General features: G+C 59.1%; 1 protein-coding gene across 1 annotated transcript in view; it reads left to right on the top strand.

Moving 5' to 3' along the window:
* The first annotated feature begins 224 nt into the window (after positions 1-224).
* Positions 225-24560, top strand: part of MROH2A (maestro heat like repeat family member 2A) — a 41578-nt gene continuing 17242 nt past the window's right edge. Inside the window, exons 1-19 of the mRNA XM_028509016.2 lie at positions 225-312; positions 514-695; positions 4008-4139; positions 4371-4533; positions 6917-7015; positions 7592-7743; positions 8259-8402; positions 9275-9367; positions 9544-9622; positions 9734-9847; positions 12232-12308; positions 13166-13285; positions 13610-13720; positions 15109-15256; positions 16335-16375; positions 16810-16951; positions 17212-17264; positions 17678-17785; positions 24215-24334. Coding sequence (XP_028364817.1) covers positions 231-312; positions 514-695; positions 4008-4139; positions 4371-4533; positions 6917-7015; positions 7592-7743; positions 8259-8402; positions 9275-9367; positions 9544-9622; positions 9734-9847; positions 12232-12308; positions 13166-13285; positions 13610-13720; positions 15109-15256; positions 16335-16375; positions 16810-16951; positions 17212-17264; positions 17678-17785; positions 24215-24334 — 2160 coding nt within the window. The 5' untranslated portion in view covers positions 225-230. The remainder of the gene's footprint in view (positions 313-513; positions 696-4007; positions 4140-4370; positions 4534-6916; positions 7016-7591; positions 7744-8258; positions 8403-9274; positions 9368-9543; positions 9623-9733; positions 9848-12231; positions 12309-13165; positions 13286-13609; positions 13721-15108; positions 15257-16334; positions 16376-16809; positions 16952-17211; positions 17265-17677; positions 17786-24214; positions 24335-24560) is intronic.

Raw genomic sequence — 24560 nt, 5'->3', positions numbered from 1 at the left:
CGAACCAGCCAACCTTTTGGTTCAAAGGCCTGCGCTCAATCCACTGAGCCACATCAGCCAGCCACCTTTGCCAGATTCTTATTGGTTAAAAACAAGTCATGGGTTCTGCTCACGCTCAAGGGGAGGGGACGATACAGGGAGTGCCTCACTGGAGGCCATCTGAGAGCGAGCGTGTCGACACACCACGTATTTTACAAATCTCGTTCATGTCGAAAGAGCCTGAGGAAGAGATGGCAGAATCAACGATAGACTCGAATGAGCACCTGTCTGAGGAAACAGAGGAGCCGGACCCTCTGCAACCAGACGATAGTGGTGAGAGGGTCACCCACATCCTTGCGTTCCTGACCCCCTCCCGTTCCCACGAGGGCATGTCCCAGCTGAGGTCTCAATTTCTCCACCCGCCCAGGGGACAGGAAGGTCCCCGCCCAACCCCCCCACAGGTGGAGCTGAGGCTGGGCAGGTGTCGGGGAGGCCTGGGCGTGGGGAGCACCTCCTGGGCCATCTCTGTCTCAGGGACTTTCCAGCAAGTCACAAACCTGCTCAACATCATGGACAGCGAGTCAGCCACGGCGGACACTGCTGGGGTGGGGCCCAGCCTGCGGAAGGCGCTGGCCTCGGCGATCATCGCGGAGAAGGCCGCCAGCGAGCCCTGCGTGGTGATGAGCTCCCTCATCCGCTGCCTGCAGGTGCCGCAGGTAGGGCCGCTCCCCCCGCCCCCGCCGCCACTCCCCTGAGTCTGGGGCCGGCGGCTGCTTGTGTCCACCCCCCGCTCAGCACACGGACACCGGCCCTCATGGGTGCAGGGCTGGGTGCCGCTGGGTGCAGGACGTGGGCAGGACTGTGAGGCTCTCGCTCCCTGAGGACCCAGTGCGGCCTGGGGCTTTGACAATTTTCTAGACTCCTCTGTGTTGAGACGCGGTGGGTTGGGGAGCCGTTGTTCTGCAGCGAGACAAAGCCGGCAGATGTAGGGGGGCAAAGACTCCGCTGACCCAGGGCGCAGGGACGCCGGGCCAGCGGGGAGACTGGTTAGTGGGGCAGGAGGCCGGGGGATGGGATACTGAAGGGATGATGGGAAGTGTAATGGGAGAGTGTGGTGGGCCCCAGACGACAGGGCCCCATAGGGCGGGGTTTGGACTGGACTGGAGCCTTGGCATCCCCGGGCGGCCTGTGAAAACCAGGATGGCCGGGCCCTGCCCCACTGTGGCTGCTGCTGGCCTGGAGGCCACACTGGGAGAGCTGCTGGCGTGTAGACTGTCCCGTGGCTCTTGGGAGTGGGTGGCAACGGCATTCTTTACAGGAAGCTTTATTTCACAGGACGGTGTGTGCCAGCCATGGAGCAGGGGAGCCAGGGTCCCGGAGCACAGGCAGGGGGCTCTCATGCTTGGCTTTTAAAACGCAGATTTTAGTGCCATTCAGGTGTGGTGAGGCCAGCAGCTCGGGAGGCAAATGACCTCAGAGAGACGGTGCGTCAGGCACCGATCCCCCGGAGCGAGGGGCGGCTGTGCCACGCCGGCCACGTGGGAAGCAGCAGGGCCGGGTGAGAGGCCGAGGCAGTGAGGGGATCGCATGGCCAATGGTTTCTGTTGTGGCTTCTGTGGCAGCGGATCGGGCGAGGCGGGGGGAGGCTCGGGTGGTCTGGTGTGAGCGAGCTCAGTGGGCCCCGGGCGGACGGCTGCCCCTGGCTGGCTGGTGCCTGTCAGGGCAGGTGGGCAATGGCCCGGAGCCCACGGTCGGTGGCTGGGGCGTGGGCCCCGGATCGGTCAGTTGGCGTCTGACACATGTGCTCCCAAGTGAGCTGTTCACTCTCTGCAGGAACTGGGCCGTCCGGGAGTGACAGTCTCTGCGGGGCCAGCGAGACCCAGGGTGTCAAAGCAGCAGAAACAGGCACAGTTAAAAAAGAAACCAAGCCCTGGCTGGCATAGCTCAGTGGATTGAGCTCGGGCTGAGAACCAAAGTGTTGCAGGTTCGATTCCCAGTCAGGGCACATGCCTGGGTTGCAGGCCATGGCCCCCAGCAACCACACATTGATGTTTCTCTCTCTCTCTCTCTATCTCCCTCCCTTCCCTCTCTAAAAATAAGTAAATAAAATCTTAAAAAAAAAAGAAAAGAAAAAAGAAAAACCATAATGGATTGCCAGGGCACAAACATTAAAAAAAAAAGAAACCACATGATTAATACTCAGGCCATAGTCAGGGATCAGTGGTGATGAGCAGAAAACTCACAAAGAGGCATATTTCTTAAATGAATGTGGGTCAAAGAGTTTCATTGTTTGCTAGTTAGTGAAGGAGCCAGGAAGACGTTAAAACCTGTTAAAATGAGAATTCTAGTTGTAGAGATTGGTATGCTTTGCTAGACAAAATTCAATGGCATTGTCCCAAGCAAGAAGTGTTTCGATTGCTGTGGAAGAAACATTATGTTCTCTTTTCTGTTTATTTATTTAATTTGAGAGAGAGAGAGAGAGAGAGACACTGATTCATTGTTCCACTTATTGACGCATCCATTTGTGGATTCTTGTATGTGCCCTGACTGAGGATCGAACCCGCGACCTTGGCGTATCGGGATGATGCTCTAACCAACTGAGCTAACCAGTCAGGGCCACTGTCATCAGTTTTCTACGACTTAGATTCCATCCCCCTGGAGCCATGCGGTCTCCTAGACCTCCCCAGGATGGAGGCGCCCACTCCCACAGACCCCAGAACCCCCCACGCAGGCCGGCAGCTCCACACGCCCCTCCAGATGGCCACTCAGCACCTGGGCGACACCAGCTCCCCAGCCTTGGGCGGTGTTTCTCTCGTGGCCATGAACATTCTCCAAGGACCCCTCTGGATTCTGGAAAAGGCTGGTCCTGTTGCAATGTGGCCATTTACGTGGGTGCAGCCAGAGTGCTAATGATGCTAATTAAGCATATAGACCGCCTGGAGTTATGGCGGGTGGGGGAGGCAGGGATACTACCCCAAAGCAGGTAAAACCAGTTCTTGGGTGTGGGGGGATCACAAAGAAAACCTTATTTTTTAATGTTTGAGGCACAGCCATGCACACAGCCCATAAAGAGATACAGGATCTATTTGTGGTATTAAGGCTTCATGGTGGACGATTTGGGAAAAAATGTCCGAGAAGGGTTCTTAGGGAACAATAAAAAAAAAAAAGAAACGGTTGACAACCACTGGCCTCCACAAGCCCCAGGACTCTCTTCGGCCCAGAGGCCCCCGTGAGGGGTCTCGGGCTGGCGTTCTGCAAGCCTCTGGGACTCGCCATACCAGCACTAGCAAAACAAGCCCGGGACACTCCGTACCGGATTCCTGGGACAAGTTCACGTGTCCTAGAGAAATTCCCCTCTTCCTGAGGTCCCCAAATTTGCTACGGTGTCTGGACTGATGGGTAGTGTGACCTTCTTACAGCCCAGGGAAAGGGGGCTTCTTCCCAGAGTGCTTTGCAGGCATTGGCGCACACACAGAGTCCGCCCTCCTTCCTTCTAGCGGCTGAGTCACGACTCCTTGGGTGTGGTCCGGGTGGGGCGGTTCCTTTGTCCAGTGCTACCATTTATAACATTGATAAGTGCTATCTGGGATCTAAATAGGGTCCTTTCCTGGTCCCCAGGGCTCCTCCACTCGGCCAAAGGGTGGGGCAAACCCCCCTTCCCGAGACTCGCAATTGGGCGGGAGCCAACTTGATGGCGGGCCTTGCCAGCTGACCTTTTGACACCTGCCTCTCTGCATTCACCAGACTGAAAACCGGGGAGAGAGCAGAGATTTGCAGACCCCCCACCCCCCCTGCCCCCTGCCACAGGGCCAGTTGGAGGAGCCAATGGGAGGATGAGGGAAGGGGAGGTGATAGAGATGGAGGAGCCGGGGTCTGAGGCTGGGGCAGTTGCACGGTCAGGGGCCAGTCCGCAGATGGGGGCACAGGGAAGACCGGTGAAAGGGGAAGACGGTGGACCGTGTGCTCGGGCAGGGCTGGCTCTGTGCCCAGCCCCACCGCCGGGTCCGCCCGCCATGCTTGTTTCCCAGATCTCCACCCAGCGCAAAGTCAACATCTACAACATCCTCCAGGAGATCATCCAGCAGGAGGGGGAGCTGGAGGAGCAGTGCGTCCAGAGGCTGGTGGCCATCGCCTCCAAGGAGATGAGGGAGATCCTGGAGGTAGTGGGGCTCCAGGCTCCATCGGTGCCCTGTCCCCGGCCAACCTAGGGGCCGGGCTGCTGGGAGGCACGGCCCGAGTTGCCCGAGGCCCTTGTCCAGTCACCTCGAGGGGCAAGAACAGGCTGAGCCCCAGGGGGCCCACGGAGGCTGGGGGGGCCGTGGGGCAGGAGGGTCTTTATGAGGGCCCGGAGGGTGGTGGCTCACATGACGCTTCTCCGTCCGTCCCCTCAGATGGAGGGGTACTTGAGGGCAGAGGTGGCCAGTGACACCCTGGTGGCCCTGTCCCGAAACCACTTCAGCATGGTCATGTACGAGATGCAGCACCACCTCAGGCCCCTGGACCTCGCCGACGAGTTTGTCATTGTCACCCTGGCGAAGCTGGCCAACGGCAACGGTAGGGTGTGTGGGTCCTCGGCCGCAGGGCCTGCCCCTCGGGGCTGGCCCGGGGCTCCCCACCCGGGTCTCTGTCTCTTTCCGTGTCTGTCCCTGTCCCTGACCCCCATCCCTTCCACTGCTCCCTCTTCTCATCCTTCCATGGCACCCCTTCTTCTCGTCCCCACGGGTCTCTCTCCCCCTGTTCCCGCCCCTCCTCCAGACCCCTCCCCTCTGTCCCCGAGGCTCAGCTCTCCCCCTGCCTGCTCGTCTCCCTTTCTGGCTTCACTTGCTTCCTCTCCCACTCTCTCCCGTCGTGCCCCCCACAAGCACTGAGCTCCCTGAGGGCGTGGCGGTGGGTGCTGGGCCACCACAGTGAACAAAGCACGCACGCCCCTGACTTCATAAAGGACCATAAACAAGTAGACAAGAAAATAAGCAGAGCCCTGGCTGGTGTGGCTCCATGGATTGAGCATTGGCCTAGGAACCAAGGGTCAGTGGATCGAATCCTGGTCAGGGCACAGGCCTGGGTTGCAGGCCAGGTCCCCCGTTGTGGGTGTGTGAGAGGTGGCCAGTCGATGTTTGTCTCACACGTCGATATTTCTCTCCCTCTTTATCCTTCCCTCCCCCGTCTCTAAAAATAAATAAATAAAATTTAAAAAAAGGAAAATAAATGGTCACCGTATGAGATGAAGAGGTCAGCCCAGTAGCCGCTTGAGATCAGGACGGGGGAGAGGCCCTCACCTTGGCAGGGTCCTCACGGAGGCAGTGATGTTGGGCTGTGGCCGCAAGGATGAGATGACGCCCTCTGTGTGGAGAATGGGATGGGCGGCAACGTCACGTGCAAAGGCCCTGAGGCAGGACGAAGCTCGGCCTCTCCGGAGAGCTGAGAGGTCGCTAGAGAGCGAGGGGAGGCGGTGCAAGGCGAGGCTGGGCAGCCCGGCCAGTCGGGAGGGCACGGAGCTCGGGCCGTGTTGGAGGACACTTGAGAGTGCCTGAGGGTTTAAGACCGCAGCTGCCTGTGTGGAGGCACGCGGGGGGGGAACGTGTGGAGGTGAGGAGGTGGTGGCTCGGGCTGCAGCGCGTGTGGTGAGGGGCAGGCGGTAAGGTTGGGGCTCGGCAGGCGGGATTGTGCTGAGTTGTGCGTGGGAGGTGCAGAGAGGGGGAGAGACTCCCACGGGTCAGGTTTGAGCAGCAGGGTGCACGGGCGGTCGTGCCCTGGGATGGGAAACGGGGGGGGGAGACAACTGGGGAGCTCGGGAGGAACCTCGTGCGTGTGTGTGTGTGTGTGTGTGTGTGTGCGCGCGCGCCGAGTTCCCATCTCTGCGAGATGTCCGCGAGGAGAGGCCGCGCCGGGGGGGGGGGGGGGGGGGGGGGGGGGGACTGCCGTGTGGGTGTCAGGTGTAGAGGGCAGGTCTGGGCTCGGCCTTCCTACCTGGGAGCCTCGGGGCGCAGGTGGAGATCGGAGCCACTGGCCCCCAGGGCATGAGAGTAGAGAGAGAAGAGAAGAGAGAAGCCCTGACCCCAGGAGGCGTGGTGGGGGAGGGGCGGTTGTCAGAACAGGGTGGAAGGTGGGGACAGTGAGGAGGCACGGGGCCTGCGAGGGGGACAGTGACTCAGACAGGGCCCAGCAGCCGGTTGTGTCCCGTCTGGCGGAGGGGACCGGGAGGATGAGGCTGGAGGAGGCCGCCCGGCCAAGAAGCGTTCCGTGGTGTGCTGGGGCTGGGGCTTGGGTGGGCTACAGAGAGGTGGGGGGGGTGAAGATCGGGGGTAGGGGGCCACTCGCTGTGAGAGGCTCAGGGGTGAGGGAGGGCCTGGGCTGGCGGCGAGCCGAGGCCAGAGAACCAGGACACAGGGACAGGCGGGTGGACAGGAGGCAGGGGCCCGGCCAGGAGGTGGCTCCGGGCACCGTGGGCTCCAAGGGCGGGCCTGTCCCAGTCACTCTTCTTCCCAGCAGCCTCCCTCCCTGTCCCCTGCCCGTCTCCGCTTCCCTTCTCCCCCCCGCCCCATCTCCTGCCTGCCCGTCCTCTCTCAGCCTCCCGTCCGCACACACCGAGTCCCTGCTTCTGTGTTCACCCATTCACCCAAGGACACTCGGGACACCCAGAGGAGCCAGACCTCGTTCCCGGGGTAGACACCCTCGGAGGGCCCAGTCTCCTGTCTCCCACGTCCTGCCTCTCCCTCGGGGATCTGTCTCCTTTCTTCCCCCCTCCCCCTTCCCTGTCCTCCTCTCCCTTCACCTGCTTCGGGCTGGCTCCTCACCGCGCTCTGACTTCCTTCCCTCTGTGTCCCGAGGGACTGTGCGGGACTGGGGGGCACAGGGACTGCAGGTGCGGGCTTGGGGTCATCCTCTCTGCCTTCTCCCCGCTGACGCCCCTCCAGCGACCTCTGCTCCCCCCCCGCAGTGTTCGAGTTCATGCCCTACATGGGCATCACCCTGGCCACCATTTTCACGATGCTCAGACTTGTCAACGAAGCCAAGATGCGCCAGGTGATCTGTAGTGGTACGTGCCCCACGCGGGCCTCAGGTGTGGCCCGATTGGAGGAGGGCTGGAGTGGGGCGTGGGGTGAGGTGCAGGCGGAAGGGCTGCTGAGCTGGAGGCAGGTGGTCCATTTGTCCCCAAACCTTTGCCTGAGCTGCCACTCGGTGTGGCCTCTGATTGGCTGCCTGGCAGCGAGGTGGGGGCGGGCCCATGGCTCAGAGGGAGGAGCTGTCCATGTGACTCAGTTTAGTTTGTTCTGTAGTTTGTTCTGTATGCAGCCTTTCGGGGGAAGATCTGAGAAGGCTGGTGGGAGTCACGGGGCACGGGGACCAGGCCTGACACGGCAGGTCGTGGGTGCTGTTCCCATCTCGTCTCCTTGCCCCGGGGTCTGATTGCATGATGTTGCCATGGTCCCCAAAGCCCTGACCCCTGAAAAAGAAATAGGGCACACTGGGTTTGCTTCCCTCTGCCCTGGGGCTCCAGGACGGGTGAGAGTTATTTCCGGGCCCCACCCTGGACCCCCCAGCATGTCCATCTCAACGGCTGGGGCCTGGGCGCTGTGTCCCTCCCTGCCCCTCTGTGCCCCCCGCCCCCCAGCCATGGAGACCTTCTGCGAGACGGTGCAGTTCTACCTGAAGCACCTGGAGGACAGCGTGTACCCCGTGATGACCGAGGAGCAGTTTGCCGTCAAGCTGTTCCCGATGTACCGCTACTTCGTGACCGTGTGGCTGCGGAGCCGCAACCCCGAGGTGAGCCACACCGTCCCGGAGGGGCCGGCCGTCCCCCACCCCCAGGTGACGGCTCTGCAGCCCGTGGGCCCGGCCTCATCCCTGGAACCCCCGAGGGAGGGCGACCTGACCGACCGACGGCAGAGCTGGGGGGTGGTGCCTCAGAAGGCTGGGGCCCCGGGACCTCGGATGCCCCACAGGCTTCTAGACGAGGGTGGGTTCTAGGCTTGCGGGTGCTGTCGCCCGTGGGAGCTGTTTCCATGCTGACTCTGTGCTGTGGAACTGCTTTACGAAGGAGGAAAGGGGGACACAGAGAGGGGACGGACCTGTCCAAGGTCCCCTAAGTGACAGAGCCAGGACGCGAGGGGACAGCCTGGCCTCACTGCCCACCCGTGGAGAGCCCTTGGGCGAGGACGCGACCCTGCTTCCAAGGTCCCCTTCGTCACGTGTCCTTGATTCCATGGACGGGGCTGCCGTCCCCGGGCCCCGTCGGGGGTCCTGGGCCCAGGAGTCCTGAGCCGCCGCTCCCGTGGCAGGTGAAGCTGGGGGTCATCAAGTCCCTGAAGCCCATGCTGAACCTCCTCCTGCCCAACGATGACCTGCGGGAGCAGGTGTACGACTACGTGCCCCTGCTGCTGGCCGAGTACCAGGGCAACCTGGAGGCCCTCTTCATCACTCAGGTGGGGGCCGCGGGGGCAGCCCCCGGGCTGGGGGCTTGGGCCCCCCCCAGAGTGCTTGTGGGGGGCATACCATCCGGGTGGGGGTGGAGAGCTGGGGGGTATCAGATAGTTGGACGTCTGGCAGCAGATCCAACATCTGTGCCCTACGAGGGGCCGTGGGACCTGCTACTTTTAGGGTTTTCTGGAGACAAATGCTGCCATTCCGGGGGGGACACGATCCCAAAGGGTCTTGGAAACTGACATTTTTATCGGTTTCCTGGGTGGCTTAAAACAGCAGAATTCTCTCCCGGTTCTGGAGACCAGAAGTCCTAAATCGGGGCGTCCGCAGGGCTGTGCACCCTCCGCAGGCTCTAGGGCATGTCCCTCCGGCCCCCTCCCGCTCCCGGGGGGGGGCACCCAGCCCTGCTTGGCCCGTGGCCGCGCCTCTCAGACCTGCCCTTCCTCCTGGAGGTGCCCCTCCCGGGGGGCCCGGGAGGCTTCTCCCGGGGCCTCCTCCTCTGCCCTCGCCTCCGCCTCTAAGGACACCAGTCACCGGACTTGAGGCCGGCGCTAGATCTGGGACTGGTCTCACCTCCAGGTCCTTAGCTAATTCCTTCTGCAAAGTCCCTATTTCCAAACAAGGCCACACTCTGAGGGTCCAGGTGCACATGAATTCTGGGGGCATACCCTTCCACCCAGGGCAGCTTTGGACCCGGGCAAGTGGAGGCGTGACCTGGGCCGGCTGACACATATTGTAAAGTGGTTGCAATGCAGGGTCAGTTCAGCCAGTTTGGGGCACTGGCCCGAGAGGCTGCCCTGGCCACCACGCTGAGTGGCCAGGGTGTTGAGTGCAACCCCAAGTAGGTAGAAGGTCGCCTGCCCATCTGCTGCAGGTCTTGAGGCAGATCCTGGAGGTGTCGGTCGTCACGAGGACCCCCGTCCCCCAAATGCAGCTACACACCATCTTCACGGAACTGCACATCCAGGTGAGACCCGCAAGCTTGGCCAGGCAGGGCCTTCTCCGGGCGGACCCGCAGGACGCGGGCTGCGGCAGGTGGCCGGCCGGGGCAAAGGGAGATGCTGGCGGAGCCTCCCCTGGCTCCTGGGCACCTGCTTCTCTGTTCTCTGTGGCCTCACCCCCCCCCCCCCGCCCCCTCCTCAGGTGTGCGTCAGGGCCCCTGCCCAGCAGCAGTACGTGGGCCAGAACGTGGGGGAGATCGAGCACTGCTTCATAGCCCTCGGTGAGGCTCCGGCGCGGCCTGGGGGGCCTCCCCCGCAACCCCGGCTGTGGCTCTGGCTCTGGTTCTGGCTCTGGCCCGGCGGGAGTGACCCGGACGGCCCTTCCCCTGCAGCCCGCTCCTACCCGAAGGAGCTGATGAAGTTCTTCCTCAGCCAAATGGAGACGAGCAAGGAGGCCATCCGCGTGGGGACCCTGACCCTGATCCGGGCGGTGGTGGGCGCAGATGGTGAGCAAGGGCCGGAAGGCGGCGGGGCCGGGGGAGGCGGGTCTCCCCCAAGTCCGGACCCCCCGTCATTTCCTGTTTTGTAGGCCCCGCTGGGTGGGCCAAGGAGCCAGCGCACTCAGCTGCTTCACGTTTTCTGCCCTAGAGCCCGGCCAGCTCTGTGACCCCCCTTCCCACCTCTAAGCCTGGCCTCAAACCCGGAGTCCCAGGTTCCGCCTGAGCCTGGATGTCAAACTGTTCACCGCAATTCCCGTACTGGCCCCAAAGCTAGATCAGAGGTGAACAGAAAGCCTCGTTGTAGCGTGTGGGGAGAGCCCTGCGGCCTCACTGACGCAATGCCCAGCCTTGGTCTCAGCCCCTGATTCTAAATCCTTCCGCCCAAACTCGGACCTTGAAAACCGAAGGGAAATACTGCTTGCTAGCTCAGGACCTCACCTTTTGGACAAGGCGCCCCCTGCTGGCGGCATGCAGCCCTGCAGGTACCTGCTTTCCACTGAGTGTCCCTGTGCCATTCACAAACTGGGTGGCTGTAGACCCCTCTCTTGAAGAAATTCGACTTTCAGCATCAACAAGACCCTCTCCACCCACCCAGTGGGCACAGGTGATGTGACTAGAGGTGGCCTCGCCATTTCTCTGTGAATGATGATAGTGACAGTATTTTCAGCTCTGCAGACCAGCTCAGCGGTCTTTAGAACAATTAATTACTCACCTTGGCCACCGCGGAGCAAAAACCGTCACAGGCTGCAGAGCGTGGCCCTGCCCCAATAAAACTTTATTTACAAAGACAGGCTTCGGGCTGCATTAGCCTACGGGGCACACTCTGCTAATCCCCGGTCTGGAGTAACAAGAAACCGGCATCTAACACTCCGTCAACGGGGTTGTAACTTGACGAAGAAGTTTGGATGCTCAGTTGGGTCCCCAACTGAGCCTGGGCTCAGCAATGCGACTTCTTGTCAGTTGTCTGAATGAAAAAGTTGCCCAAAGGCAATCGGACGACAATGTCCATTAGCACACGGTGCATGAAAGCAAAGCTGTAGAAACAAACCAACCTTTTTTTCTGTAGAGAATTTGTGGGGGAAATGAGAGTATATCCATTTAATGGAGTATCATACAACCACTGAGGGTGTGGTCAGTCTACCCTTTCCCGTGGGAAAGCTGCCCTTTATATATTCAGTTAGCAATATGGTATAGGGCAGCATGTATCGCAAAACCTCGGTTATCTGAGAGAAATATTGGTATTTGTTTATGTATGCCTAAACGGGTTTAGAAGGACACCAACAGTCGAGTGGTTATTTTTAGTTTTTTTTTTTTTATATTTTTTTATTTATTTTTAGAGAGGGAAGGGAGGGAGAAAGAGAGAGAGAGAGAGAGAGAGAAATATCAATGTGCAGTTGCTGGGGGTCATCGGCCTGCAACCCAGGCATGTGCCCTGACTGGGAATCGAACCTGCAACACTTTGGTTCTCAGCCTGAGCTCAATCCACTGAGCTACGCCAGCCAGAGCGTTATTTTTAGTTTTCATGTTGCAATGAACATACACTAACTTTATAATCAGAAAGAAAGGTAACACTCCCCTGCAGGGCCTGGTTACCTGTCTGCACTTCCCGTCTCTCCCCCCCCCCCCCCCCCGTGCTCACCTCCAGCGCCACCTGCCCTCGAGCACAGCATCACCCTCGGCCCCCAGCCCCGACTCTGCCCACACACGGTCTCTCCAGAACTTTCTCGCCCGGGTGCTTTCTCACCTCCTTTCATCCCCCTCCTGCTTTAACCGGGGGCGTCGTCATCAGTTTCAAAACACGAGGCAGCACATCCTGTGTGCCGGCGCGGGCTGTGTTGGCTCCTCCCCGCCCAGCAGCTCTGTGTGGGAGGTGCTCCCATCATGCCCATTTTCCAGGGAGGGGAACTGAGGCACAGAGGGACGAAGCGATTCACCTGAAGTCGCACAGCAGGGGCGTCCCGGGGCCAGGACTGGGACTCAGGCAGCCTGCGCTTTGCAGCCTCTCCGGCCCTCTGCCCAGCAGCACTGCCTGCCCAGCCCAGGGGACTAACAGGCTCTTGGGTGGAGACCCCGCTTTAAGGAGAGCCCAAGTAGTTTCGAAAGAGACACACGCCAAGCAGAGGCCAAGGGAGCGAGGCACACACATGTCGCCCCAGGGCCGGGCCAGGGTGTGCTGGGCTGGCGTCGGGGGCTTCTGAGGGAGGCGCCCCTCAGCACGTGGTGGAGCGCAGGAGGCTGTGACGCAGCCGAGCCACCCGCTGCCTGGCTCTCTGTGGAAGGGGGCGGCGCGGGCAGGCTTGGCCGGGAAGGTGGGCCCCTGCTGCGGCCGCAGGCACCCCCAGCGCCCAGCCCGAGGCCGCCGGCCCTCCAGGCTGGGTTCCCTCTTTCAGAGCCCAGAATGAACGTCAGGACCATCTGCCTGGCCATCCGGGTGGTCAAGAGCTCCATCTCCGACACCCGGCCCAAGGTAGCAGGCCCAGGCCCAAAGCGGGCGGTGCTCAGCGGTCTCCTCCGGGAGGGACGGGGAGGCCAGGCGGAAGGCTGGCCCCTAGCAGCCGGGTGGGGGCCGGCCGCCTCGGGCGACGCCCGTCACAGACAACCCAGCTTCCTTCCTGGCCAGCACTGGTAGGGTCCCCTGCCAGTCTCACTGTCCCCAGTGTGTCAGCGGGGGCTCTCAGGCACCCTGGGCGAGGGCGGGCCGAGGGGAAGCAGCTCCGGCCAGACCCACAAGGCCACCCGAGTGGCACTGTAAGGTCATTCCTCTAGGAGCAAAAAGCACCTGGAGGACACGCCCTCCACCCTCCAAATAAGAGTGGCCATGGGCTTGGCCACCCTGGAGGGCAGCTTCAGTTCTGGCCTGGGGCCCTGGGACTGCTGCCCGTCCCCAGGGCGGCAGGTTGGGGGGAGTCCAGGATGGGAGATTTGGGCTGGAGATCCAGGTAAAGCTGTCTGCAACACCTGGAGGCTGAGGACGGAAGAGAGGGCAGGCTGTTCTGCGCTGCCCCACGGGGGCCCCAGGGAGCCCTGGCGTACGAGTCAGGCGGTCCCCTGAGGACGGCACCGTCTACGTAACCGGGGGCACACTCTGTGTCTCTGGATTGTCCAGATGAGGCTCCTTGGTGGGCGTGCCCCAGAGCAGGACCCTCTGGATGAGGCAGGGGCAGTGGACAGAGTGGGCAGTGGCCAGGTGGCCCCTGAGGCCCTATGCAGCCCAGAGCTCCCCTAATTCTATCTCGAGTCCTGGGATTGGGTGCTAGAGGCGGAGCTTCCCACCCTGGAGCCCACCCCAACACCCAGTGTGTCTGCACCACCCTGTGCCCTCAGGTGAGGATGGCCATTCTCCGGATCATGAGCCAGCTGGCCATGTCCGGCTTCCAGGACAGGATCAAAGGCTGGGGCCTGAAGTTCGTGTCCATGCAGCTGACCCTGTCCACCTACAAACTGGTGAGTGGCCCCGACACGCCAGCCAGGGAGCAGCCGGGCTTTGGAAGTGGTTCCCAAAGGGGTGAAGACAGAATGCGCCCGAGCATGAACCTGCAGGCGTGTTGGTCCGTGACACACGAATGCAGACACAGGAGAATGGCAGGTAAAGGTGGGCGCAGCCACACAGGCAGGAGTCTGGGAAACAGAGAGCCATTCACAGCTCTGAGAGTCCTGAGACTCAGTATTGGGGCGCCAAGCCCCGTGGGGGCGAGGAGACCACACCCAAGGCCACAGCAAGCCCCTTGGCAGCCCCCCCGGCAGGGACCTCCTGGTTCTGCATTCCAGACGAATCGCCGGGACAGCCTCCACCAGAGGGACCTGGAGGAAAAGATGGTCCACAAAGTCACCATGGACACCGTGAAGATCATCACCTCTGCGGTCAGTGGGATGACCCACGTGAGTGAGGCTCCTGCCCCCTGCCCCCGGCCACCGGGCTGGCACACTGCCGCTGATGGCTCACGTTGGCACGGCTCAGGCTCGGGGGAGTAGTGTGCACCCAGAGTTCTGCGCCTTGGCTTCTCCCGTTCCCGCTGCCTGGGATGCCTGGGGGCCTGGATCTTCCTCTTGCCTGAGCTCTCGTCCTTCAAGATCTATTTCCAGAGCCAGGTGCTCGATGGGAACTTAGAGCCCCCAGATGCTAGGGCAGTGCCTGGTGCACAGTAGGCCTCAACGTGTATCAGTTGGCTTATTGCCTAAAACGTGTTTGTTACCTTAAATCCCCTTCAGTCTAGGGGCGTGTGTGTGGGTGCGTGTAGGGAGATGATCTTAGTGGCTGACTCCCACAAACGTTTGGTAAGTTCCTACTGTGTGAAAGGCACGAGGCCATACACCGAAAGCTCTCAGTGTGACCCCGAGGAGTTCACAGGCTTAAGGGGAAACAGACGTGTCAACTTTTAGTCGCAATACACTGTGATGTAGCAATATGACAGGAGAAACTTCCCGTGACGGATCAAGGAGGGCGTCACTGTCCATCCACTGAGGCCACCCCATGCAGGGCGGCTTCCCTTAGAGAGGGACACAGAGGGAAGAACGCTGGCCTCAGCGACTCGTTGAACCCCGGCACACGGCAGGCGCTGTGCTGGGTGCGCAACGACTGGACCCTCGGTCCGTTATCCCCACCAACCAACGAGCTAGGCTCTCTCAGTATGCCCCTCCTTCTGTGGGTGAGGGAATGGAGGACCAGGGAGATGTTAGCTGCCTCCGGGCTTGCAGGCGGCACACAGGGGAGCTGGGAACAAGATCCTGTTTCCGGTTCGCCACGGTGCCCCCTGGGGGCTTGTCCTGGCAGCTACAGCAACTCGTGTGACCGCACTTGGTAGTTGGTAGCACAGGACCCTCACCTCAGACTCCCAGGAACCTGGGGTGGGGGTGAGGCCGAGGCTGAGGCTGAGGGTCCCCAGGATTAGCTGGGACCCCATCACAGTTGGCCAGCGCGGCTGACTCTACCCAGGGTGCACCTCTGCAGGACTGGGGTGGTGGGTGGGGGTTGGGGGGGTCGGCAGGGATGGGAGTTACTCACTCCCTCCGCTATATCGCTGTATCCCTATATCGCTGTATCGCTATATTGCTGTATCGCTATATCGGGGGGGGGGGGGGGCGGGGCCCCTCAGAGCACCGTGACACAGACCGGAATTGGCAGCGGAGCCCGCGGGGGTGGAGGCTGCCGGTGGGTGGGGGTGCAGTCCTGGAACACTGAGCTGAGGCTCTCGCCGTGGGGGAGCTTAACCCACGTCCTCACGTGGCCATGGGACGCCCGGCTACCCTGACCCCCTCCCCCCGTCCAGGAGTTCTGGGTGAGGCTCCTGTGCTACGTCATGGAGACGGATAACGTGGAGGTCTTGACCCCCATCTGCATCAGCCTCACGAACCTGGCGGAGCGCCAGCTCCACGCCGCCGGCGCGGAGTCCAGGGCGGCCGGCGGGAGCAGGCACGGTGGGCAGCACCCCTGAGCCGGCTGGTGGGATCGGGCAGGTGGGCCGCTCTGTGCCCCCAGGTGGTCCCCCTCCTCCCGGAAGCATGCCGGAGCCCCGGCCGCCAGGCGGAGGGCCTGCCCTTTGTCCGTGGGACAGACTTCCTCTGGCGGCTCCCTCCTCCAGCCCCCACATCCCCAGGTCCCAGCCCCACCCCCGCCTCAGGGAGGTCCTGGCTCAGCCTTGCCTGGGTGTGATGTCTCTGGGCTTCTGTGAGCCGGTGGGGGGTCCCCTGACCTCCTGGCTGAGTCATGTGTGGACCACCCCACTGTGGTCTCCCGTGGCTGAACACTGCCAACATCAAACTCTCCACAAAGTTGGCAGGGCCCCTCTGTGCGAGGTGACACTGTGGTCCCCGGGGGGCTGCTCTCAGGGCCTGGGGCTTTGCTGACGGGCATGGCTGACAGTGGGGGTGACTCTGGTCACCCTGTAGGACCCAGGGACAGCAGAAGGTGGGGCCTGCCCTGAGCAGCCAGCGAGGCCACCCCCTGAGGTCTTCCTCATGCCCCCACCCCCAACGGTGGGGGGTGGCCTGCGTCCTCTCCTGGGCCCCTCTGCCCTTGCGACTTCTCAGCAGGCCTGGCCTTCCCCGGCCCAGTGGTCCACGTGCTTCTCCCAGCCTCACTGGCTCCAAGGCCCGCAGCTGGGGGCAGAGGGGGCTGGGAGCAGAGGGGGCGGGCGTCTGACCCCTGCTGGCTGGGGGGAGGCCAAGGCTCACAGGAGAGAGGGAAGCTCTCATGATGCTCTTGTGGGGGGGCCTGGGGCTCTGCACAAAGGGGCTCCTCCTGCATGCGCCGTCTTCCCAGCCCCCGCCTGCAGCTTGGTTCCCCGCTCTCCCAGGGTCAGCCCATTAAAGTGACGGTCTTTATAGACCCCCCCCACCCCCCACCGTGCCAACCCATTCACCACCCTGGGGACGATGGCATGGTGCTGGGGAAGCGCCTTCCAGGCCGAAGCCCCCCCCGGGGACACCGGGGAGGGCACATCCTGGTGGTTTGGGCCAAGTGCTTCAGCGAGGGTCCCATGTCCTCCTCCCTCAGTGGACCTGCCCGCGCCGCAGAAGCTGCTGGCCCGCCTCCTGGTGAGTGGCTCCCCCGGGGGGCGCCCCGTGTGGCTGAGGCCATGTCCTGTGGCGCCTCTCCCTTGAGCCCCTAATTCCCAGAGCCCCCCCCAGGGGCAGGCAGGAGCTGGACGCTTGGCACCACAGAGCCTTCCGGCCCCCGGTGTCCATCTTGTGGAGACGTCAGGGACCGTGGGCTCGGAACTGTCCGCAGGTTCCTCTGCTCAGCCCCTGAGCGGCCTCCAAGCATCCCTGGGACAGAGGCCTGTCTGCCCCCGGGAGGCGGGCTCTGTGCTGCGCCCTGGTGTGGACTTTGGACGCTCCTCCACGCTCCGTGGAGGCCTGGGGTGGGGAGGTGCACAGGGTCTCGTCCCCACTCTCCCTGCCAGAGTGAGGGGCCCAGGGCCGCCCGGAGCAGGTGGGGAGCCCCACTGGAGGCTGGTTCCCCCTCCCAGGTGCTGATGTCGTCCCCTTACGAAGGGGAGGGCAGGGGGGTGGCCATGCTCAACCTCCTGAGGACCCTGAGCCACAGCATCGCGCCCTCCATGGCCGACACGTGGGAGCTGGAGATCCCACTGCTGATCAAGTACCTGGAAGGTGAGGGGCTCAGGGGCCCCACGCCGGGGTCGGCCGCCCTCTCCGTGGGCAGGCTGGGGCGTTGCCACTCATGCGGCATGAGCACCAGGAGCCAAGGCTCAGGGCGGGCCGGCACCTCTGGGTTTGGTCCTCGGGAAGGTGGGGAGGAAAGCACAGCAGGTGGCAGGCTGACCCACCAGGGGCTTTGCAGGACAGGCTAAGGAGGTGGCCCACAGGGGAGCTGCTGAAGACAGCGGCACAGGTGACCCTTCTTTCTGCAGAACACACCAAGTTCACCTGGAATCAGAAGACCTGGGAGGACAAGCTGATTCAGGTAGCGAGGGGGCCCTGCCTGCTGAGCCCAGGGTGGGGGGAGGGGGCCGGAGGGGTACAGGGCACTCGGTGTGGCTGGCGCGTGGGAGCTTAGGAGTCCCGAAAGGACACGTTCCCCTTCTGTTAGGAGATTGGGGAGCCCCAGGCACGCCCACTTCGGTGTCTCCCAGCAGGGGAGAACACGGGGCCTCCTATTCTGGGACACTAAGTGCTCAGGAGGTCCGCACAGCGGTGACACCCTCCCGGCAGCCCAAGCCAGGGCCGTTGCCCGGACCCACGGGCCCACAGGACGTTCCCACCGGATCCAGGCCCTGTGGGTTGGTGACGGACCCAGAGGCTGGGGAGGGTGGGTCACCGTTCAGCGTCACCCAGCCCTCCGGGAGCACCGCCCGCCGATGTCTTCTGCCTCTGCAGTTTCTGAGACACTCCCTCAAGAAGACGCGGGGCTCCAACTGGAGCCTGCGCCTGGGCAAGGAGCTGAACAACCAGATCGAGAGCTTTGACAGCCCCTCGCTGGAGAAGGTTGGTCCTCACGGAGGGCACGGGGGGCCCTTCAGACCGGGAGGGGCCCCAGGCGGAGGGAGAGGTTGCACTGTGCGTGAGTGAGCGGCTGCGCCCCGCAGGCTCCTGGGAAGGTGGTCCAGGCCAGGGGGCGGTGGGGGGGTTCCGTTTTGGTCTTGCTCTTCTTTAAGCATGTACTGCGTTGGAGCTGGGACTCTCTCCTCTGGTCCACCAGCTTCCCCGTCCCTCTTACTCCCCTCTCCACCTGACGTTGTCTCAGGGCCGAGTCCCACGGGCAAGGGCTGAGATGCCCAGACAGGTTTCCGTAAATAGGGAAAGGTGAGGACGACGCTGAACCACGGGCCTCCCGGTTGCAGGGGACGACGGGCTGGGGTCCGGGCTGGGGTCCCAGCGGTCCTCACCCCGCCCTGCCCCCCGAAGTCTGCTGGCCACAGCTCCCTGCGCCCGATCCATCCAGCACTGGCCTCCGGCCGCACGTGTGTATTTCACTGCGGGAAAGCCTTTCCAAAACTCTGGATGTTGCTGGAAGAAGCCAGAGGAGGCTGCAGTCAGCGGGAGGCACCCCACGTTCACGGGCTGGAAGACGGTGCAGTTAACGGTGACGACGCTCCCAAAATTCATCTACAGATTCAACAGGGCCGCTGGCATAATTCCGCCTGGACTTTTGTTTCCCCCCCAGCAATTGCTCTGCTGAACTTAAAATTCACGTGGAAGTGCCAGGGGCCCAGAAGAGCCAGCATAAATAATTACGATTTGAAAAGGAGACAGAGTTGGAGGACTCACACTTCGGAACTTCTCACACACGGCTGCGGTGACCAAGACAGGTGGCACCGGCGTGAGGACAGACCTAGAGACTGGGGGGCAGAGCTGAGAGTCCAGGCAGGAGCCTCACCGTCGCCGTCAGCTGGTTTTTGACAAACGAGCCAAGACGGCACAAGGGGGAACCGACGGCTCTTTCAACGAACGGAGCTGGGACGGCGGCGGCGTCTGCCCTGCGGAAGGGTGAGGCTGGGCTGCCCGCTCACCCCGCGCACGAAGACGGGCCTGAAGCGGACCACAGACGTGCCTACGAAGGCTAAACCCCTAAAACTCTCAGAAGAAAACAGGTGCAAATCGTTGTGACGGTGGCTTGGGCACAGCCGACTTAGAAGTGGCACTGAAAGCACCAGTGATGACAGAAAAAATAAATAAATGGAGCACAGTCAAAACTAAACCCTTTTCTGCTGAAAACAGTGCCGTCAAGGCAGCAAGGAGACACCCCATAGAATGGTAGAAAATATTTGCAAATCAGGTTCCTGGTAGGACGCTTGTATCCGAAATATGTAAAGGGCTCTTATCCCTCAACAGTGAAATGACACACGAGCCAGTTAAAAACGAGCAAAGGATGCAAATAGACGTTTCTTTGAAAAAGATGCACGAATGGCAAGTCAGTGCTCAGGATCATCACCGTCGGGGAAATGCAGGTCAAAACTACAGAGAGATGCCACTCCATGCCCACGAGGGCGGCTACAGTGAGTGAGACGATAACAAGAGTTGGTGGGTGCAGGGACATCCGAACCGTCGTGTGTTGCTGGCAGTTTGGCGCCTCCTCAAAACATTCAAGACAGAGGTCACACACGACCTAGCAATCCGCAGAGGAGAGGGAATGACACGTGCCCACACAGTACTGTGCATACATGTCCATGGAAGCATCATTCATGAAGCCAAAAAGTGGGAGCAACCCAGAGGCCCGTCAGTGGGTGAATTCACAAGCAAACGCGCTTCCCCCATGCGGCGGAATGTTCCTTAGCCATGAAAGGGCCGACGTACGAGCAAAGGATCCAAATAGACGTTTCTTTAAAAAGAAATGTACAAATGGCAAGTAAGCACTCAGGGCCATCACCATCAGGTGAGCAAGAGGAATGATCCTGGAACACCTGCCGAGTGGAGGAAGCCAGGCACAGCGGGTGCACAGGACCACAGACTGCCTGACTCCACTCCCATGAAGTGTCCAGGACGGCGTCTCCATAGAGACAGAAAGTAGGTTAGCGGTTGCCAGAGGCTGGGGAAAGAGGGGTGACTGCCCATAGGTGCGAGGTTTTCCTTCTGGGGGGCCGAGTACTCCAGACAGAGACTGTGACGGCGGTCACACCGGTCTGTGAAGACACCATTGGATTTGTAAACGTCAAATGGGTTAACTGTATGGACTGTGAATTACATCTCAATAAAGATGTTTTTTTTTTTAAAGGTTTCAATAGGTGTCAGCCAAAAACTGTGTGTTCAGATATATACCCTTACAGGGGAGGGTGTCAAATAGCAATGGGTAAAGTGTGTCTTGCAGAAATCTTCTGCGGCTGAGTGCTGTAGACCTGCAGAGACAAGGTTTCATCAGATGTCAGTTTAAGGCCAGATGCCGTGTGATAGAACGTTGCATCTAGCGTGTGATAAGAAAACGTGTACCTACTTCTGGCCCAGATGGAGGCGCAGGCCAAAACACTGCCTCTTTGCACAGCCAAAAGAAGGACAACAAAAAAATTAAAAACAAAAACCAACCAGAACTGCCAGAAAACCGAACTGTATGGAAGTCTAACAACCAAGGAGTTAAAGAAGAAATACTCAGACCGATAGGAGCGGTGGAGACGGGCAGCTGGGCAGAGAGGACTCGGGTGAAGGCGGCAGCTGGTGGGGAAGGTGATCCCACATTTGTGTGCAGATAAACCGGGAGGAACAACTGGGGAGCGAGACAGAGTGCACACCCAGGGTTCCAACATGGGAAACAAAAAGTCTCAAACCCTTGACTGTAAAAACCTGTGGGGTTGCAGCAGCAGGAGAAACTCCCAGATTCATGGGAGAGTTCGTCGGAGAGACTCACAGGGTCCTAGAACTACACAAACCCACCCACCTGGGAATCAGCAGCAGAATGACCTAATTTGTTTGTGGGAAGTGGGGGAAGTGACTGAAAGGCAGCAGAGAGTGGAGCAAGCGGCACTGTTCCCTGTCAGACCCCACCCCCACATACAGCGTCACAACCCAGTGACGTGGGTTGCCCCATCCTGGTGAACACCTAAAGCTCCACCCCCTACTATATGTAGTAGGCATGCTGAGACAAAAAGAAAAAAAAAAACAAAACAAAACCCAAATGCAAGAACAGATCAAAGTTCCAGAAAAAATACAACCACTGGTAATCAAAATGCTCACAGAATTGGTTGAATATAGTCACAAATTAGAGGGAAAAATGAAGGCTGTGAAAAGTGAAATAAAGGAAAATGTACAGGGAACCAACAGTGATGGGAAGGAAACTGGGACTCAGACCAACAGTGTGGACCAGAAGGAAGAAAGAAACATTCAACCAGAACAGAATGAAGAAACAAGAATTCAAAAGAATGAGGAGAGACTTAGGGACATCCAGGACATCTTTAAATGTTCCAACATCCAAATCATACGGATGCCAGAGGAGGAGAAGAAGAACAAGAAATGGAAGTTATTTGAAAAAATAATGAAGGAGAACTTCCCCAATCTGGCAAAGGAAATAAACTTTCAGGAAGTCTAGGAAGCTCAGAGAGTCCCAAAGAAGCAAACACCAAGCCATATCATAATGACATTAGCCAAGAGTAAAGATAAGGAGAGAATCTCAAAAGCAGCAAGAGAAAGGGAGACAGTTACCTACAAAGGAGTTCCCGTAAGACCATCAGCTGATTTCTCAAAACAGACCTTGCAGGCAAGAAGGGGCTGGAAGGAAGTATTCCAAGTCATGAAAGGCAAGGACCTACATAGAAAATTACTCTACCCAGCAAAGCTATCATTTAGAATGGAAGGGCAGATAAAGTGCTTCCCAGATAAGGTCAAGTTAAAGGAGTTCATCATCACAAAGTCCTTGTTATATGAAATGTTAAAGGGGCTTATCTAAGAAAATGAAGATAAAAAATATGAAAAGTAAAATGACAACAAACTCACAAGTATGAACATCCGAATCTAAAACAAATAAACAAACAAACAAACTAAGCAAACAACTAGAACAGGGACAGAATCACAGAAATGGAGATCATGTGGGGGGTTATCAGTGGGAGAATGGGAGGGGGAAAGAGGGGGAAAAGATACAGAGAGTAAATAGCATAGATGGTAGGTAGAAAATAGACGGGGAGGTTAAGAAAAGTATAGGAAATGTAGAAGCCAAAGAACTTATATGTATGACCCACGGACAAGAACTAAAGCGGGGGAATGCAGGTGGGAGGGGGTGTACAGGGTGGAGGGGAATAAACGGGGGAAAATGGGACGACTGTAATAGCATAATCAGTAAAATGTATTTTTAAGAAAAGAGAATGCATACAATTTAACCATATTGCAGTAACTCACCTAGCTTACGCACGGTAAATAAATAAGTAGAATTGTATTGGCTCAGATAACATTCAGACACGGCAGCTTAAGGAGCTTCACCAGGATCCCCCCGAGCTCATCGTTGCTGGACGGGCCCCCTCTAGGTGGGGCAGGGCAGGTGCTAGCAGCCTCCAGACAAGTCACCCCAGCAGATGGAGCTGGTCTTGTCCCAACATGAACACCCCGAGATCATTGTCTTCCTGCGTACAAAGAAAACAAAAACACAGTGAAATGGAAACATCCTATTCAAAGCACCAATGCCACCGCACTGGTAAAATATATCATTGATACATATTCGGTCACAGAATGTAAACTCTGTGAAGCGACGTGGGGCCAACACGAAGGACACAGAGTTACAAGGTGGGCAGGGGAGCGGAGAGAAGCCCCGAGCACACAGCTCCGAGCTCCCGTGTGCAAACAGATCCTGATGGTGTCCGCTGTTCTCCAGCGGACCTGCAACATAACTTACAGGAGTGCGACAAGTTCATGAACTCTGACAAAACTATTTCTAAGTTCACCTGAATGAAAAACTTGTGGGGGAACAGCTAAGGGTGCCTTGGCAACGAAGCACACCCGGGGAGGGCTTGCTGTCCCCGGACGATGGAAGGTGGAAGGGTCCTCGGCACCACGCACCTGCCAGAGGAACGTGTGGATGAGCATTTGCATCACCTTCTGTGCATGAACAGAAACCAAGGAGAAGAAAGACACTGTCCTCCGTGGAAATTTCCTGTGTGACAAAACAAAGCTGCCACAAAGAGACCAAACGGGGAATGAGACCTTCGGGGACTCCACCCGTGACGAGCTGCCAGTTGAGAATTTCGACGCGGGCTTGTTGGGACTCGAGCCTCAGTCTGTGCTGGGTTTCGAACCCTGGTCCTTCCGTGCTTCCTTCCTGCTTCCTCACCTCCCATTACAAGTTACAATTACTTTCTAGAGCTTCGTGGAGCAAGTGAGACAATATATGTTTATTGTTGTTTTTTTCAAGGACACACACCAAGTTCTTTTATTTTTCACGCCAAGTTCTTAACAATAAAAACCAGGTAAGAACTCCTTTAGCGTGATGATGGACAAGTTGAAGGAGTTCATCATCACCAAGCCCTTATTTTATGAAATGTTAAGGGACTTATCTAAGAAAAAGAAGATAAAAAACATGTATAGTAAAATGACAGCAAACTCACAATTATTAACAACCACACCTAAAACAAAACCAAAACACAAACTAAGCAAACAACTAGAACAGGAACAGAACCACAGAAATGGAGATCGCATGGAGGGTTAGCAACAGGGGAGTGGGAGGAGGAGAGGGGGGGAAAAGGTACAGAGAATAAGTAGCATAGATGGCAGGTAGAAAACAGACAGGGGGAGGGTAGAATAGTATGGGAAATGTAGAAGCCAGAGAACTTACGACCCATGGACATGAACTAAAGGGGGGGAATGTGGGTGGGAGAGGGCATATAGGGTGGAGGGGAGTGAAGGGGGGAAATGGGACAACTGTAATAGCATAATCAATAAAATATATTTTTAAAAAACCACAAATGTAATTAGTAGAAACAGAATCTGGAAATGTCATTTTAAATCTTCTTTTAAAATAAAATGCAAATAAAATTGAATATCACCATGAAAAATAAAAACAGGTAAGAGAATAACTGAACGGAAAGCGGGGGAAGGGATGTGCACAGAAATTGGAAGGATTCTCTGATGAGAATACGCCAGGATGAGCAACGGGGCTGACAGAGAAACTCGTGAAAAGGGGATGCCCCCTCTCGCCAAAAATGTCCCTCCGTGCGCTGGGACGTGGAGAGTGGGTCCTCCGGGATTGGTCGGTGGGAGTGAAAATGGGTTCAGTTTGTGCAGGAACTGAATGTGGCCCCCAGCGTTTATTGTATGCTTGCCCTCGTGCACACCGTCCATCTGACCCTGAACACTTATTTTAAAGGACGTACACAGCGGGAAGATATCTGCATGTTGAATAGTTGGAGGGCTGTGCAGGGAAGTCCCCACCCAGCGACCCTCTCTGCTCCCTGCTCCCAGGGCAGAGGGCGGAGCCTGAAGCCTGCTTTGCCCTCCGCCCGCCAGAGCTTTCTGTACCGGGCCCTGGGCTTCACCCTGGCCACAGGCCTGGAGGCCAGCAAGGTGGAGCTGCTGCTGCTGGAGCTGCTGTACAAGACGGACTACGGCAAGGACTTCGACCGGGAGGTGAGGCGCCCTGCAGCCCCTCCCATCCGCCAGAGCTCTCTGGGCCCCCGGGGGGAGGTGGCGTGCGTGCGTGTGTGTGTGTGTGTGTGTGTGTGCACCTGCGTGTGCACGGGTGCCTGCGTACACGGGTGCTTGTGCATGTGCACATGTGTGCATGCTTACGTGCGCGTGTCGGGGGCTCCGCCCCTGCCCCCACCGACCCCTGCCCCCCGCTGACCGGGCCTGC

Source organism: Phyllostomus discolor, chromosome 4, assembly GCF_004126475.2.
Source record: "Phyllostomus discolor isolate MPI-MPIP mPhyDis1 chromosome 4, mPhyDis1.pri.v3, whole genome shotgun sequence".
NCBI classification, from domain to species: domain Eukaryota; kingdom Metazoa; phylum Chordata; class Mammalia; order Chiroptera; family Phyllostomidae; genus Phyllostomus; species Phyllostomus discolor.
Note: the sequence above shows the minus strand (reverse complement) of the source record. Positions and strands in the feature narration are given on the sequence as shown.